At 39.0% G+C, this 14,335-nt stretch overlaps 3 protein-coding genes across 4 annotated transcripts in view; 1 reads left to right on the top strand and 2 right to left on the bottom strand.

Annotated features, from left to right (window-relative positions):
* pgr (progesterone receptor) overlaps window positions 1-5,371 on the top strand; it is a 7,889-nt gene extending 2,518 nt beyond the window's left edge. The window contains exons 3-8 of the mRNA XM_008308970.3: window positions 1,448-1,564; window positions 1,840-2,145; window positions 2,659-2,803; window positions 2,905-3,035; window positions 3,251-3,408; window positions 3,504-5,371. Of these exons, the coding sequence (XP_008307192.1) occupies window positions 1,448-1,564; window positions 1,840-2,145; window positions 2,659-2,803; window positions 2,905-3,035; window positions 3,251-3,408; window positions 3,504-3,659 (1,013 nt within the window). The 3' untranslated portion in view covers window positions 3,660-5,371. The remainder of the gene's footprint in view (window positions 1-1,447; window positions 1,565-1,839; window positions 2,146-2,658; window positions 2,804-2,904; window positions 3,036-3,250; window positions 3,409-3,503) is intronic.
* Window positions 1-5,725, bottom strand: part of cep126 (centrosomal protein 126) — a 22,861-nt gene extending 17,136 nt beyond the window's left edge. Inside the window, exons 1-3 of one of the 2 annotated variants that reach the window (XM_025054828.1) lie at window positions 5,679-5,725; window positions 5,512-5,582; window positions 5,391-5,418 (exon numbers count right to left, since the gene is read on the bottom strand). The gene's annotated coding sequence lies outside the window, so the exon portion shown is untranslated. The remainder of the gene's footprint in view (window positions 1-5,390; window positions 5,419-5,511; window positions 5,583-5,678) is intronic. The other variant, XM_025054827.1, reaches the window with a different exon arrangement.
* Window positions 5,726-7,385: 1,660 nt separating this feature from the next.
* Window positions 7,386-14,335, bottom strand: part of arhgap42b (Rho GTPase activating protein 42b) — a 60,537-nt gene continuing 53,587 nt past the window's right edge. The window contains 11 exon segments of the mRNA XM_017032068.2: window positions 7,386-8,072; window positions 8,813-8,892; window positions 8,999-9,061; window positions 10,948-11,104; window positions 12,102-12,181; window positions 12,183-12,480; window positions 12,726-12,876; window positions 13,077-13,236; window positions 13,418-13,523; window positions 13,620-13,678; window positions 13,857-13,941. Coding sequence (XP_016887557.1) covers window positions 7,984-8,072; window positions 8,813-8,892; window positions 8,999-9,061; window positions 10,948-11,104; window positions 12,102-12,181; window positions 12,183-12,480; window positions 12,726-12,876; window positions 13,077-13,236; window positions 13,418-13,523; window positions 13,620-13,678; window positions 13,857-13,941 — 1,328 coding nt within the window. The 3' untranslated portion in view covers window positions 7,386-7,983.

Genomic DNA, 14,335 nt, shown 5'->3' with positions numbered 1-14,335 from the left:
TTTACATTAGGCTTTTTAACGAGGCTAGAAACAACAAACTAATTTTGTTGTTCTATTTTTGTTAAAATACTATTTCTGCTAAAAACAGAATGATTTTCATCTAAAGTATGACAATTTTACCCTATCTAGAATAAAGGACTAATAATTTGAAAAACTCTACAAAGTTTGATCATTTAACCCCTTTATGAAATAGAGTTAATTAGTTAAATTTTCAGCACAACAGGATATGGATCCCTGTCGCACATACAGTTTTCATGCATTCTCTCATGTTCCTGAACAACTTAACATCAAGGCATGACATAAAATATTGCATTACAGGCTATAATAAGCATGGTCAAGTTAGTGCAGTGGTTCTTCTGTCATGCTCCCCTTTGGGGATAGAATTGTTTTCAAACCCCCCGGACCCACACACCCTCAGACCCCAATTGAAATACTATTGAGAACCTGATAACGTATATTTTTATATGTACAAACCATTGTATGAGTTGCTGCCACCTAGTGACTGGAGGCTTGTTATCATTCAAGCATAACAGCAGTACATTTATGTCCAGTGTGCCATATTCCATTGGAAGCCCCTCACAGCCCTCTGGTACCCGACCTCGCCCCCCCTAGGGGGGGCTGCCCCACTATTTGAGAAGCACTGCCTTAGTGTGTTCCTTAAGTAGATATGGAAGCATATTTAAAAACGTGTGCACAATATATATAAAAAAACAATATTAGTAATTAAAATGCACCAATGCTCCCTAATATTACTTAAACATCACAGTGGAAACTGCTGAGCCCGTTTTCATTATAATACTTGATTTGCCATGAAGTCCTAAAATCTCGACAATCATCAACTATTAAAATAAGCTGAGCTGTTGTCACAGTTATCAGGGATTTTCTTAGATCTCTCCACTTCTGTCTCCCTCATCACAATGTATCTTTTCAAGTTTGCTGATTTCTCTCAGTGTGTGTGTGTGTGTATAGCCTCTGGAAAAGAAACTCTTATGTAATTTATCAAAGATCTGCATAGAACACCGTGCTACATAGACAGGGAGTTACTACATCATATTTCTCTGGCCTTCAACAGTACTTGGTAAAAGGTCATTAGCTACAGTATCACACTGACCAATGTTCACCGTGTTCTTCATCTTAGACTTGTTTTTACCTTGTTATCTTCAGATGTGAGATATATAAAAGCCACTATGTCTCACCAGGGCTGTGTCACTCTGTCCTCACAGCCTTTCCTCTACCCAATTTTCTTCTTTAGGTTCTCTCTTCTGAATGCTGCCGTGTGAAGTGAAGTAGCCATGCTAATAGTCAAGAGCCCTTCAGCGTTGCTCTCCCCTCATTACGTGTCTCTGCCTTGCTACCAATTTGAAAGAAAAAAAACAAACAAAACAAGACTAAGGTTTTTGAAAAAAATTGAAAAATTGTGTGCATTTTGTCACTTTTCACTCAACAGGTCATCACAGCTATCTCTGCGCTGGGAGGAACGACTGCATTGTGGACAAAATCAGGAGGAAAAATTGCCCTGCATGTCGCCTTCGGAAGTGCTATGAAGCTGGGATGATGCTAGGAGGTAGCCTTGGGTTCTATTCCCTTCTGACACAAAGCTAATGCAATCCAACTACATTACAGTTACATGTAATTTTAAGTACTAAGATAAGTTATGCAGCAGAAACAGCAGATCTGAAATTTTTTTACAGCAAAATGTTTTTTTAGATAGAACTTTGTTAATCCTTCGGGAATTTCCTTTATGCATATTCTATTATAAGGGATTTAATCTTTTAAAAGAGGAAAGTTAACTGAAGCTCTGTGTCGATTCAAGAACACAACATGGTCTTACTTTTACAGGCCGGAAACTGAAACGTTTTGGAGCCTTAAAAGCCTTCGGTTTGCCCTCGTCCCTGATGTTCCAGTCTCACATGGCAATGTCTGGTGACAGCCAGGCCCTGACCACCATGGCTTGCATACCAGGCATCCAAGATGTGCACTTTAACCCACAGATCCTTAGCATCCTTGAAAACATTGAACCAGACGTCACATGCTCCGGTCATGACAACCTACAGCCTGAAGTTTCCAACGTTCTGCTAACAAGTCTTAATCGGTTGTGTGAGAAGCAACTGCTGCGGATCGTCAGGTGGTCCAAGTCTTTGCCAGGTAATGACTCCCACGTCAGAGTTCCAGTCTGTGTCTAATGTCAGTGTGACCTGGTCTAGATCAGGCCTCTCTGCCACCTTTCAAAACTTTGCCTGCCCGTCATTCGTGTTTGTTCATGAATAAATGGCCCACATCCACCAAACACATTCATTAATGGTGGAATGGAAACTAATCACAGTCAGTCAAAGCTTAACCAAGAAGATGGCTCTTGCTTTATGCATTACACTTACGGACACAGGTCAGAGAGACATTTGGTCCTTCATTTTTTTTGAAACACTAGAGCACAAGAAAAATCTGCCAGGCTCAGACAGTACACATAAACATAAAAAAAAATAATTTACTCTAACAATATTTTTACTCTAACCTTCTTAATGTATGTTGAAGAATTTTGACTTTCAGCTGAATGCACAATGATGCTGTTATCCATCTACCTTTACTCCTCCCTCAGCTTAATGGTGGTTTTAATTTTAACTGCAGTTTGATAGTGAAGGAGCTCCTTATTGTCTATTCTAGGGTTCCGTAATCTTCACATCAATGACCAGATGACCCTCATCCAGTACTCATGGATGAACCTCATGGTATTTTCTCTTGGCTGGCGCTCCTTTCAAAATGTCACCAGTGAATATTTGTACTTCGCTCCTGATCTAATCCTCAGCCAGTGAGTAACCATGACCACAAAGATACTATTTAACAGTCGGAATAACATATCTTCTGTGTTTTTTGTTCTGTTTATCAATTAGTTTCCTTTTTGTGCCTCAGGGATCAAATGAGGAGGACACCAATTTATGACCTGTGTCTGGCCATGCAGGTCATTCCCCAGGAGTTCACAAATCTCCAGGTGACGCGTGAGGAGTTTCTCTGCATGAAAGCCATTATTCTTCTCAATACAGGTGAAAAAAAAATTATTTCCAAAACAAGACTTGTACTGATTTACTATTTCAAAATATGTAGCAACTAGCGGCTGCTGTTGCTGCTGCTGCCATGACATCCTAATATAGAAATGTCCAGCATGGAGATTTGCAGACATATTTTTGTAGTAGATTCAACATTCATGCTGCCAATTTATAGTTAATAAAAACAATGTTGCTTTTGGAAATATTTGTAGTGCCTCTCGAGGGACTCAAGAGTCAGGCTGCTTTTGAGGATATGAGACAAAGCTACATTCGGGAGCTGACGAGGGCTATTCACATAAAGGAGAAAGGAATGGTGGCCAGCTCACAGAGATTCTACCGCCTCACCAAACTAATGGACCTCATGCATGATGTACGTCTCCTCAAACAGCTGAGTACAAATGCATTAATGCACATCATGATGCTGCCTAATCACAAAGACCAACGTCACTGTCTCTTCACCAACAGATCGTGAAGAAGGTCAACCTCTTTTGTCTGAGCACCTTCATCCAAGCAGACGCCCTGAAGGTGGAGTTCCCCGAGATGATGACAGAAGTAATTTCTTCCCAGCTACCCAAGGTCCTGGCGGGCATGGTGAGGCCGCTCTTATTCCACACCAAGTGATGACATCCGTCACACACAACCCCAACTCTGTAGACACCGTGCAACTGGATAATTCACAGCATCTGTCTCATTTCTATTCAGTCGTCTGTGTAATAAATCAAACCGTTTTAGAACATCTAAAGGGGAGGGACTATGACAAACTATATCCTGCAACACTTTGATGTTTTACAAAAAAATGAATATTATATTATAAACACCAATCAATAATGCTCACCATTTCTGCTGCACAGATCACACTCATTTGTTCATACGCAGTGTATTTTAAGAATCTGTAGAAATCGTTACGTGCTTTATATCAGCATAAATATTTAGTGTTAAATTATATTCCCACAGGTGATACCTGTCATTTCAAAATATGATTAATAGGAACAACAGTATCATGACTCAGGAGAAGAAACAAAGACAACTATTTTCAGAGATTAAAAAAATTAGAAGTAATTTAGAACTTTATTTAGTAGTTAACATTTGCAACACAACAACAGAAAAGCTGAATTTTACCACTGGTTAACTCCAGCTTTATTCTGTAGCATGTCCTTTAATCATTTAAAAAGTAAAATGATAAATATTTCTGTTTCATACTGTAAAAAAGCCTTGAACTTCTCAATAGTCCACAGTCACCAATGTCTTCAAATGTTTTCCTCTTTGAGAAGCACTTGATGATTTACTGTGGTCAAGAGACAGATCTGGACTGCAGGCAGGTCAATCAAGCATGTCTCTCTATGTAATGATAGAGGACATTGTCTCGACAGGAGCATTTTTCTTTTCTAAATTCCAACAAATTATTTACCTCTGTATCAGTAATACATTCACACATGTGTTGATCCTCTCTGCTATAGCTACTGATCTCCTCTATGCTATCACAGATGCTAACCCTTGCACGTACTGTTGAACAGTTTGGATGGCATCTGTAATTAGTTCACGTCTAAACATATTTTTAGTCACATGACATATGTAGCGCATCTTAAGGTTGCATGAAGGTATTGGGTCCAAAAAAGTATTTTTTAAACAATGTATACATTTTTATCAGTCTAATAATGTCACTCATGTCGAAGAATTGAGCCATAAACGCAACAATGTTTATAAAAGAGCATTGTTTTACCTGTTACCGTGCCAACTCTGATATAAGATTCTTCAAAGAGTCAAACTTTTATCAGATTATGTTTTTCAACTACTTATTCTCAGCTCTCAGCTAAGAATCCAATACATGTGGTTGGGGCAAGATTTTTTTTTTTTTTAGTGGGCACACTAAAATGCCAATCACCTGCTCTAACCAACCATTATATGAGGAAGGAGGGGGCACAGACCCTCAGAAAGAAGCGACGGGGCGTTGCATTAAAGGCTGGGAACACACAGGAAGACGGGGGCCAGATTTAAAAAGTAAAAAGCGAAGAAATTAGAAAAAAAACAGAAGAGAAGCATCTTCTTGCTGCATTTCAATAATATTGCACTAAAGACTTTTATTGGATGTATTAAAATGTTGAGACTTTTATTTATTTGTGTGATGTGGTTCTGTGTCCAATTGTTGATTAAAATGATAATTCCAATGTTAAAATGTAGTAACTGTGTATTTTTCATAACAAAAAAGAAAAAAAAAGACCTTTAAGAACAGACACAATTAAAAAACAAATTGATATATTTTTGCTATAAATTGATATACAGTAGCCTAGCAGAGCAAAGCAGCGACACGGCGGCCGCAGAAAACAAAATAAGTAAAAGACGATGCTTCCTTACTGTTTTGAAGATCTTCAGGATGACCAATCTGGAAAATAGTTTTAGAGTTAGCACAATATTTGTCAAATAATAACTTTCTCATTGAATAGAAAACCCGAGTTTGACTCCACACGTCGCTCACCTTGTCTTTCAGTGTCATTAACGCTGGACAACTTCCATCTGGTCTCCGTGCGCAGAAATCCCGACGTAGCTCTTCAATACGATATAAACGATTTTTTAGAAATTCACAGTAGAAAACAACGAAGCTGTGCACAAACAGCAGGGAAGAACATTTTAAAAGTCACTTACTTTTACCAGGTCGAGCCTCCAATTAGGAGTAATTTTTACACCTGTGGCTTTTAAAGCGCGCAGCAAACTTTTTCAGCTTCTGACGTCACCCTCCGAGACCGTCTTAACTGCCTGTGCTTTGCTGCTGCATGTATTTGACATGATTTCACTCCTTGTAGCATTGTATGCAGTATTGCTGTGTGATGTCAGTGGCAGCACATCCTGCGCCTTTGAAAACAGTCGCCGACACATTTTACAATTTGCATTGTAATCCCTCTCCACTGACACTGTCCAGTCAAGAATGTGCCTTTTCCTCTATTTCTTCTCACTCACGTCTGTACTCACTGATGGGTGAATTCTATCTATCAGATGTGTATACCCATAGTTTAATACAGGGTATACAAATCTGATGGGTGAATTACCCAGCAACACACCGTCCTTTTGTCTGCTCCTGTCTGACCACACGACTCACACACAGTTTGAAGTGCTGTTTAGAATCAAATAGAGAATATACACACACACACAGTATATGCTGTGTATATATATAAACACACACGCATATATATGTATATGTACAAAACATAAGAAACACCTGTTAAATAAATCACACCTGTTGAATAAATCACACTATTTAATAATGAACATGCATAAACACAGAAGACGATTTATGAAAGGAAACAAACAAACAAAAAAAAAAGCCAAATCATGCATATTCAGGAAGTGATGTCATTTCCGTGACAGGTCGAACTACATTCCAACAATAAGGGAGTATTTTTCATTATTAATGCTCCAAGGTCACTTCACCTTCTTTAAGATGTAAATGGAACAAACATCATGATCCTGGCAAGATCTAAAATCTTGTTGCCAAATACATTGTTATCATGCTCAGAAAGAACATTTTTGGAGTCCAACTAGATTGTAAAAACTGAAGTAAGGAAAACCTTTCGTATAAAACATTAACACTTTAAAAGTTACTTATGAATTTAAGTAGTATAAAATTAAATAATAAATCTCATCTTTACCAAATATAATCTGGTAAGCGTTTTGTCATTACCAGTACACCAGTGTACCAGTGAGGATAAAGCATGTAACGTTTCAAAACTTGTGAAATTTTCTGAAAAGACTTAAAAAACAAACAAACATATATTACATGTTTTTAGCAAGATACAGAAACAATGAGGTTTTGATAAGTAACAGGAGTTACCTAACAATGAGGTTTTGATAAGTAACAGGAAAAAAGTTTGTGCAGAAAAAACGTTAAGAAAAAAAGTGCACATCAGCAGTGAGTAGAGACAGTGGTTGGACAACAATCACACATAAAAAGTCAAAACTGAAATACCAACACAACTAAACTGCAGCGTCACTCATGTGTAGCTTAATCGCTCTTGATTTATGTTTGTTGTTGTCAGTAGACATAAGAAAGGTATGTCATTACAGATGTGCTTGAAACTGTGAAGGATCAAATCTGCAACATGTGTAGTCTGGGTACTGAGCATATGGCAATCTCAGTAGTCTACCTTTTAAATTAAAAAGTAATGATTATAAATGTATGCATTTATATAATTTATAAAACCTTGGAGGGATTAGATTGCAAAAACAGAGCTTTGATCCAAGGCTCCCTTTGGCTACATGCTGATGTACCCCTAAACCAGATTAAGTCATCTGTCACATGGATGAGCAATTACATTACACTGCTCAAGTGTCATGCATTCATAAGTATTCGTGTTATTTGTGAAGTGTAATTGAATGCTAACTAGTGTTGTCCAGATTTACCCTATATCTTTCTTGTAGATTTAGTCCGATATGTTAAAAAAACAAACAAACATAACTTTATAAAAACTTCCAATTCACAATGCAGGTTTTTGTGGGACTATAAATTCAAAGACATTCAAGATGCCAATAAAATATAATGGTTAAGGTGCAAAGGCATATTGTTTTTTCTGTCCTGTTGTATAGGTTAACATCTCTTCTTTAAAAGTCACAGCATGTTTTGTTGAAGTTAACCTACAATTTTGGTGGAAAGCGTGAAAGTGTCCTGTTACCATTTCTGTCAATAAAACCTGTATTAAATGCAATTGATCATTTGTGATTTTGTTAGAAATACCAGAGGGACAAAGACATCAGTGCAGTCAATGGGTCGACCATTTGAATGTCATTAAGCTCTGAAGTGGTTGCAAAAAGGAGGAGGTACAACTGTGTATTTTTACAGCCATCATTGCCTTAATAGATCTGTTAAGAGTAGATCAAGGTCTGAAGTACATCTGACATCCATATGGTTGGGTTCTTCCATGGATACCATGAAAACGATGCTATTGTTTACCACGGATTAAAGGAAGACAACATAATTCTCGGGAATTAAACCTGTTTTCCCCTCGTATGTTGCTTGGAGCCAGCCTGGTTCAACAGAACGGTAGACTGCAGGACAGAGAGGAAGACACACAGTACATGAGTCGTAGGGGAAGAAAAACAACACGTTTTGGTCAAAAATTTGCATCTGTATGAAATGACTTGGGGAATTATTTAAAATAATGTATTTATTTGTGTAGTGTTTGTCATAAATACTGGGTCTGGACAGGATTTAGGCTTGAAATCAGCATCACCATCTGGTCAATCATGAATAAGAAGATATTTAGCTAAAGTACCAGAACTTGTTTGTAACCACTAAGAAACAAATGCAGCGCCTGTTGAATTGTTGTGTAAATAAGGATGAAAAATAGCCATTTACTGTTGAGAGCAATAAAAGTGCTGTGACTGCTGGTAAGTGCGAGGGAGCATTTGTTGACGTTTCTGCCTTTGGCTGCAGGCTCTGCTGGCTGTGCTAACAGGGAACAGGCACTGGTGCCTTCCATCTCTAGGTTACAGTGACCTGTCTGCACTGGTTATGGGCCAAGTCATCCCTTCATGGAAAAAGAAACAGGCAATAAAAAAATTCCACAGGCTATTAGGGTTTTTGGAAATGACGATGTCACATTAAGAGCAGGAATATTTCATGTCTCCAGCAAAGAATGAGAATCAGAGGTTGCTGTGATACACCAAGACGTTACAACCAGCCTGTAAGTCTGTGTGTGTTTTTCAGCTCTGCTGCAGCTGCAAGGATTTGAGTCCAAACTGAAAAAGACAGCTTAATGTTTCTTTCTTTTGCTGACGCTGCTCACCATTTGAGAAGGTCGCCCCCTGTGGGAAGCTCAGCTCATGGCTGTGCTCTGCCTTGCATGAGTATATCGCCTTGGCGTCTCTATAAAGACAAACCAAAACAGGCAATGCCATGTCAGATTTGTTGATAAGAGGGGGATTAATGTGGCTGTACTGCTGCAGAGCTTGACGTGTTTCTTTAAAAGTACCTTCCTAGTGGACTTGGCTGGAGGGAGGAAGGGTTTTCAAACAGCTGGGCTCTCGCTGCAACCCTGTAACAAAAGAATAATATAAAGTTTATTTAATGTTACACCAATTTGTTTTTCTTAGTTTCTCACATAAGAGTAGGGAACACAAAATATAACTATATTTGTATATCACTGTCCATACCAAGGAGGGCTTACACTTTTTAATGAACACATTAAAGTAAGTCATGTTTTAAGGATGTCAAAAGCTCCAACATTACCCCTAACAACAATTAAGTAGCACTGTTTTATCATATTAATACAACAATTATTAAAAACTTTTATTGTAGTAAATCATGCAAGAATATAAAACAAAGTTATTAAATGATTAGTAAATTACTAGCCTGAAAAAGTAAACAACTTAAGGTTAGCCAAAAAGCATATAATTGACAAAGAAATTGAGCGAAAAATAAGGACATTAAGAAACATAAAACTTTAAATAAATCTAAATAGCAAAGTTGTTGTTAAAATATCCAAAAGCAAGGAAGAATTTATTACATTATTATAAGATTTATTTAGCAAAATAAATATTGAAAATAAAGCACAAAAAGGGAAAAGTAATTCAAATACAGAATAAATAAAATAAAAGCAGGCTAAATAAAGAGGCTAAAACTTTAACCAGAATGAAAATGAATGAAAAGTTAATTTGGCAAAAGTTGACCAAATTAAAGAAAATATAGGTATATAGAAATAAAAACACCAAAGTGACAAAAAAGATGAAAAAAGCTAAATAAATGTTAGATAAAAAAGGCATATTTCTTCACGTTAATAAAATTAGAAAAACATACCAAAAGAAAGACAAAAGAACAAAGGTTCAGCATGAATAAAAAAGCACAAGGTTAGCCAGAAGGGCTTGCCCAAAATAAAGTTCAAATTGATAAAATTGTACTGGGAATAATTTAAAAACAATTATTAAACAATTTCACTGGAGCAAAGTCTCTGATGGACACAATATTGAACCAAATGTTTTAGAGACATCAAATCTGTCCAAATGACCCCGGGACCAGGACAAAAGCTTGATGATATCTAATTTAAACCCATGTAACCTTTCCACTCCGGACCAAATAAATTATTCCACTTTTTCGTGACCTGGCCTGGCCAGCATTACTTATTGTTTAGAAGGAGGTAAAAGGCGTGACGACACAATGCGGGTGTTTTCTTTCCTCTGGGTGGACCACGATTCAGCTCGGAGTTGAGCCAAGTTCAAATGTGTCATACGGCTGCTCTTGAACCTGCGCACGACAACCTCGGAGACAAGGGGACAATTGGACCTTGGGCAGAGTGGCTGCTATACAAGGATACCACTTGAGAAAGCATGTGACCTCCCTCTCAGACATGACAAGTCAAACAATCTATTTGTCCCGAGAGAATAAGTGCAGACTGCTGCTGGGTCACATCAACCCTGGAGCAGGCAAAGCATAATTAAAGGCAGCTCTCCCACCACTGAGGAGGAGACATAAATCTGCTAACACATACTCCTGTGATGGCTGAGATTTCTCAGCGCTCGTAAACAGACGAAACAGGAGGACAGATCAGAAAGGGAAGGAAGGAGAGAAGGAGCCCAGTCTATCATCTGTCTAATTCTCAATGCGTCCTTGTGTCCTTCTGTAAACCAACTAATCACGACAACGTAACTGGTATTTTTGTATCACCTCACTGATGAAAAATTCATGGGTGGCTTACAGTATATGGGTGGGTTAATAAATGGATGGATGAATGGATAGATAGAGAGATAGATAGATAGATAGATAGATAGATAGATAGATATTGACATATTTCAGATATTTAACATCACTAAATGTTATAATAATGAAGAATGAAAAGTCCTGGACCATCAGCCTATGGCAATGTAATGAGAATGATAATGGTGATTTATATCACCAATATATTCAGGCCTGTTTGATGAATCTTACACTGAGCCAGGTCTTTGGTAGCCGTTGTTGACGGAGGTGTCCAGCTTCTTGTGGATCACATGTTTGGGGGGCAGCTCTGGGTGGTCAGGTGGTATGAAATTCTCTTTGGCTCCCACTGAAGACAGACTTTGGGCAGATCCAGAGTAGCTCCTGTGGACTTCAGGGCAGAAAAAAAAATAGTTCTGCAAATACTAAAACACAGAAATGATAGGAAAATGTGAAACAGCTTAAAAATATATTACAGAGATGGGACGCAGCGTAAATCACATTTTAAATACGTGTAAATGAACCAGGCTCTGAGGTAAGGCGACTTCTGTGATTCTGAGCCTCCACCGCAGGATCTTTATATGACTGTGGTCAATATGTGTGGTTAACAGCAGCGGAGCGCAGAGTGACCATTATGTACTGTTCTTGATTTCTTATCTGCACACACTCTGTTCCTGTAGTAGAACACATCCTTGGTCAACTGACCATTTGTGCTGTTCACCTGCTTTTCCAAGGACATGTTTGTCTTCAGAGGAGTTAATTGCATTAACCATCACATGACTTTTACTGCTGCCTCCTGAAAGATGCTTGTTTGCTTGTTAAGTTGTGTATTTTATATATAACATCCTGTAGATATAACTTTTTGACGACCATCCATAATGGCTCAGAACCTAGGAAAAAAAACATCAGTTCCCAAAAATAATACAATTAGAAATACAATTCCATTTGAGTATTGATAAAGCACCAAAAAATAAATACTTAATAATAATTGAGTGCCCCACAAAGGAGAAAATTTACAGTGTGAGTCTTTGCAACGGACCCATTTAGTATAAAGTTGCAACTCACACGTTGCCACACAGGAGGCGCCATTACAGATGTGGTTCCTCTGGGAATCAAACACAGGACGCTCTGCTCTTTGCTTGCAAGGCAGGTGTGCTAACCGCTACACTATGGAACCATAACGTTATTGGTTGTAAAGGCAATAGGAAGTCACAGATGGTGGTGGATCTTTTCTATTAATGGTGTTTGTATATAAATTCTACTTTTTAGATCACTTTGCTGCATCATCATCTGACATATTAACACTGGCTTAGGTGCAGAACATCAAAAATTCAGGTAATAATTTCTGCTAAATGAGAAAATCAAATCAATGATCTAACTAATCTCACCTTCTAATAAATGCAGAGATTTCAGGGAGGGAGCAGCTGAGCAAAGGTACTGGTCTGAGAAGGTCACTGTGGATGTGCGGAGCTTTTTTTGGTGAAGGAGACAACCTGGGTGCTGTACTGACTGAGGACGTGCTGAGAGCATCCTCCGACTCCCCATCTGTGCGACCCATATCCTCTTTGGAGCTGGACTCTGGGCTACTCATACACACTGTGCTTCCAGGGCTGTTGGATGGTGTTTGGTGAAGGCCAAGAAATGACCTTTCCTTGGCCTGAGCGATAGAGGCAGTATGGGAGGATGTATTTTGTTCAGAGGAATGGGAAGACAGAGACTCCATGCTGCCCATGGGGGTGCTGCCCGGACTGCTGCTTAAAGTGTCTCCTATGCAGGGACCAAAAGAAGGCAGATGCAAAGCCCTTGTTAAAACCTGCTGAGTAAGAAGGTAATTTGTTATGATTTAAAATAAATTCAAAGCCATTTATAATCATAGTGGTTTAGATTCTTCTAAAACTTAGATAACATTAGGGGGTCTTTTAGGAGGATTGCAGGTGTCTGACAAGGCCACTGGTGGGTTTTGGCAACTAATGGTGATGACCTGCGATGTTGATCACTGCTCTGGTACTCACTGTCTGCATCAGCCAGGCACAGTGTCGGGGTGTAAATGCTGCGGGGTTTCCTGGGCCCTGTTGACAGACAGATGGCCCTGTTGCGGCGAGAGCCAAGGTGGCTCTGTGGCTGGGGGACTGAGACATTAGGGTCTGGAGGCTGCTGGAAGATCTGGAATTAAAAGCAGGGACATTATTGATCAATCCAGAAAGACGCTCCTGTCGTAATATTTCAGTCTCTGTTTACATGTGACTTCAAAGACTTTTTTATCATTAACCTCTGTCTCTGCCCTCCATATTAATTTTACTAAATTACTATTTATTATATAAAGCTTCTCAAAGTATATGGCATGAATTGATACTGAGACCCACCTTATTGAAGTTTTCAACAAGTATTTCCACCACAATATTTTGAAACTTGATGTTCATCATCGCGGCCACAGTTTCCTCTTGAGAGCGCATCAGGGTAGGCCCGAAGATGACGCCCAGATTGGACACTGTCATTAGATTGTATTGGTTCTGCTTGGAAACACTGCAGGTAAAAGAGACAGAAGTGACAAAGTGAGATGAGTGAAAGTGGATGTTGTCTTCTGAGATGTGTTGAATGCAAATCATGTACCACGTTGTGACAGAACAGGGACTTAATCATCAACCATAATGAGCAAAACCGTCACTCAGGTGTCTGAAAAGTAATTCCTGGCAGTGATACATACGTGACAAGGTGTTTTATTAGCAGCTCCAGCATTTCCTTGTTCCTGTCAGGCAGCTTATGAATCAAAGCATGGACAGCACACACCCTGACATTTTGGTCATCTGACTCTGAAAAAAAGCCAAGATATTTAGGTGTTATGGTAGAAACGTTAGAAAGTATTTCTGGCCTCACTTGTTTTATTTTATGTAAGTTCCATAACTTACTGGCAGCCAAGATGAACTCCTGGTGGAGCCTAAAGGTCATGAGAGGCTCACAGAGGCACCTGAGAAAAATGAAGAGGAAGAAGAAGATGATCATTGTCATTTATTTCTAGTGTAACTCTGGGCCTTTGAATCCATCTCCCCTCCTGAGTGAGTCACAGGCGAGGCATCATAGAGACATTATGGAGATAATGATGATTCCTGACAACCCAGGATGAGAAGGTGCCGGGGCAGGCTGACCTGAAGTAATTCTTTAGTCCACTGGTAATGGTTTTGTTGTCCCACGTCTCTGGATCCAGGACCATGTCCACAGGTGCCCTGGGAGCTGTTGTAAACACATTTTGTTTTGTTTTTTAATCCCTGTAATGGTTCAGGTGTAAACAATGTGAAAGAAACCAAGGTGACCTGCAATGTCTCAATGCTTAAATGAGCATCAGAGCTTTTTTATATAAACAGTATCAGCAGCAGGCTCTGGAATAAACATAATGTGCAGGACAACCAGCTGGTTGACATGGATGGTGAATTTGATATAGGGAAAAAAACATTCACACAAATAACCTCTATTTGTAATGAAAGCAAACGGGTGGTTTAGGCTGGTTCTACTTATATGGTAACGCCAGAGAAGCGCAAGCTTAAGGTGCTATAACTCTGTCTCACCACTAGGTGGTTCTCTTTACTCACTTCGGGTCATAGAGGAGCTTTAGCTTTGCCCCCTTCCC

This window comes from Cynoglossus semilaevis, chromosome 4 (genome assembly GCF_000523025.1).
Source record: "Cynoglossus semilaevis isolate Cse_v1.0 chromosome 4, Cse_v1.0, whole genome shotgun sequence".
Taxonomy (NCBI): Eukaryota; Metazoa; Chordata; class Actinopteri; order Pleuronectiformes; family Cynoglossidae; genus Cynoglossus; species Cynoglossus semilaevis.
The sequence above is the reverse complement of the archived record's forward strand: the minus strand, read 5'-3'. Positions and strand labels throughout refer to the sequence as shown.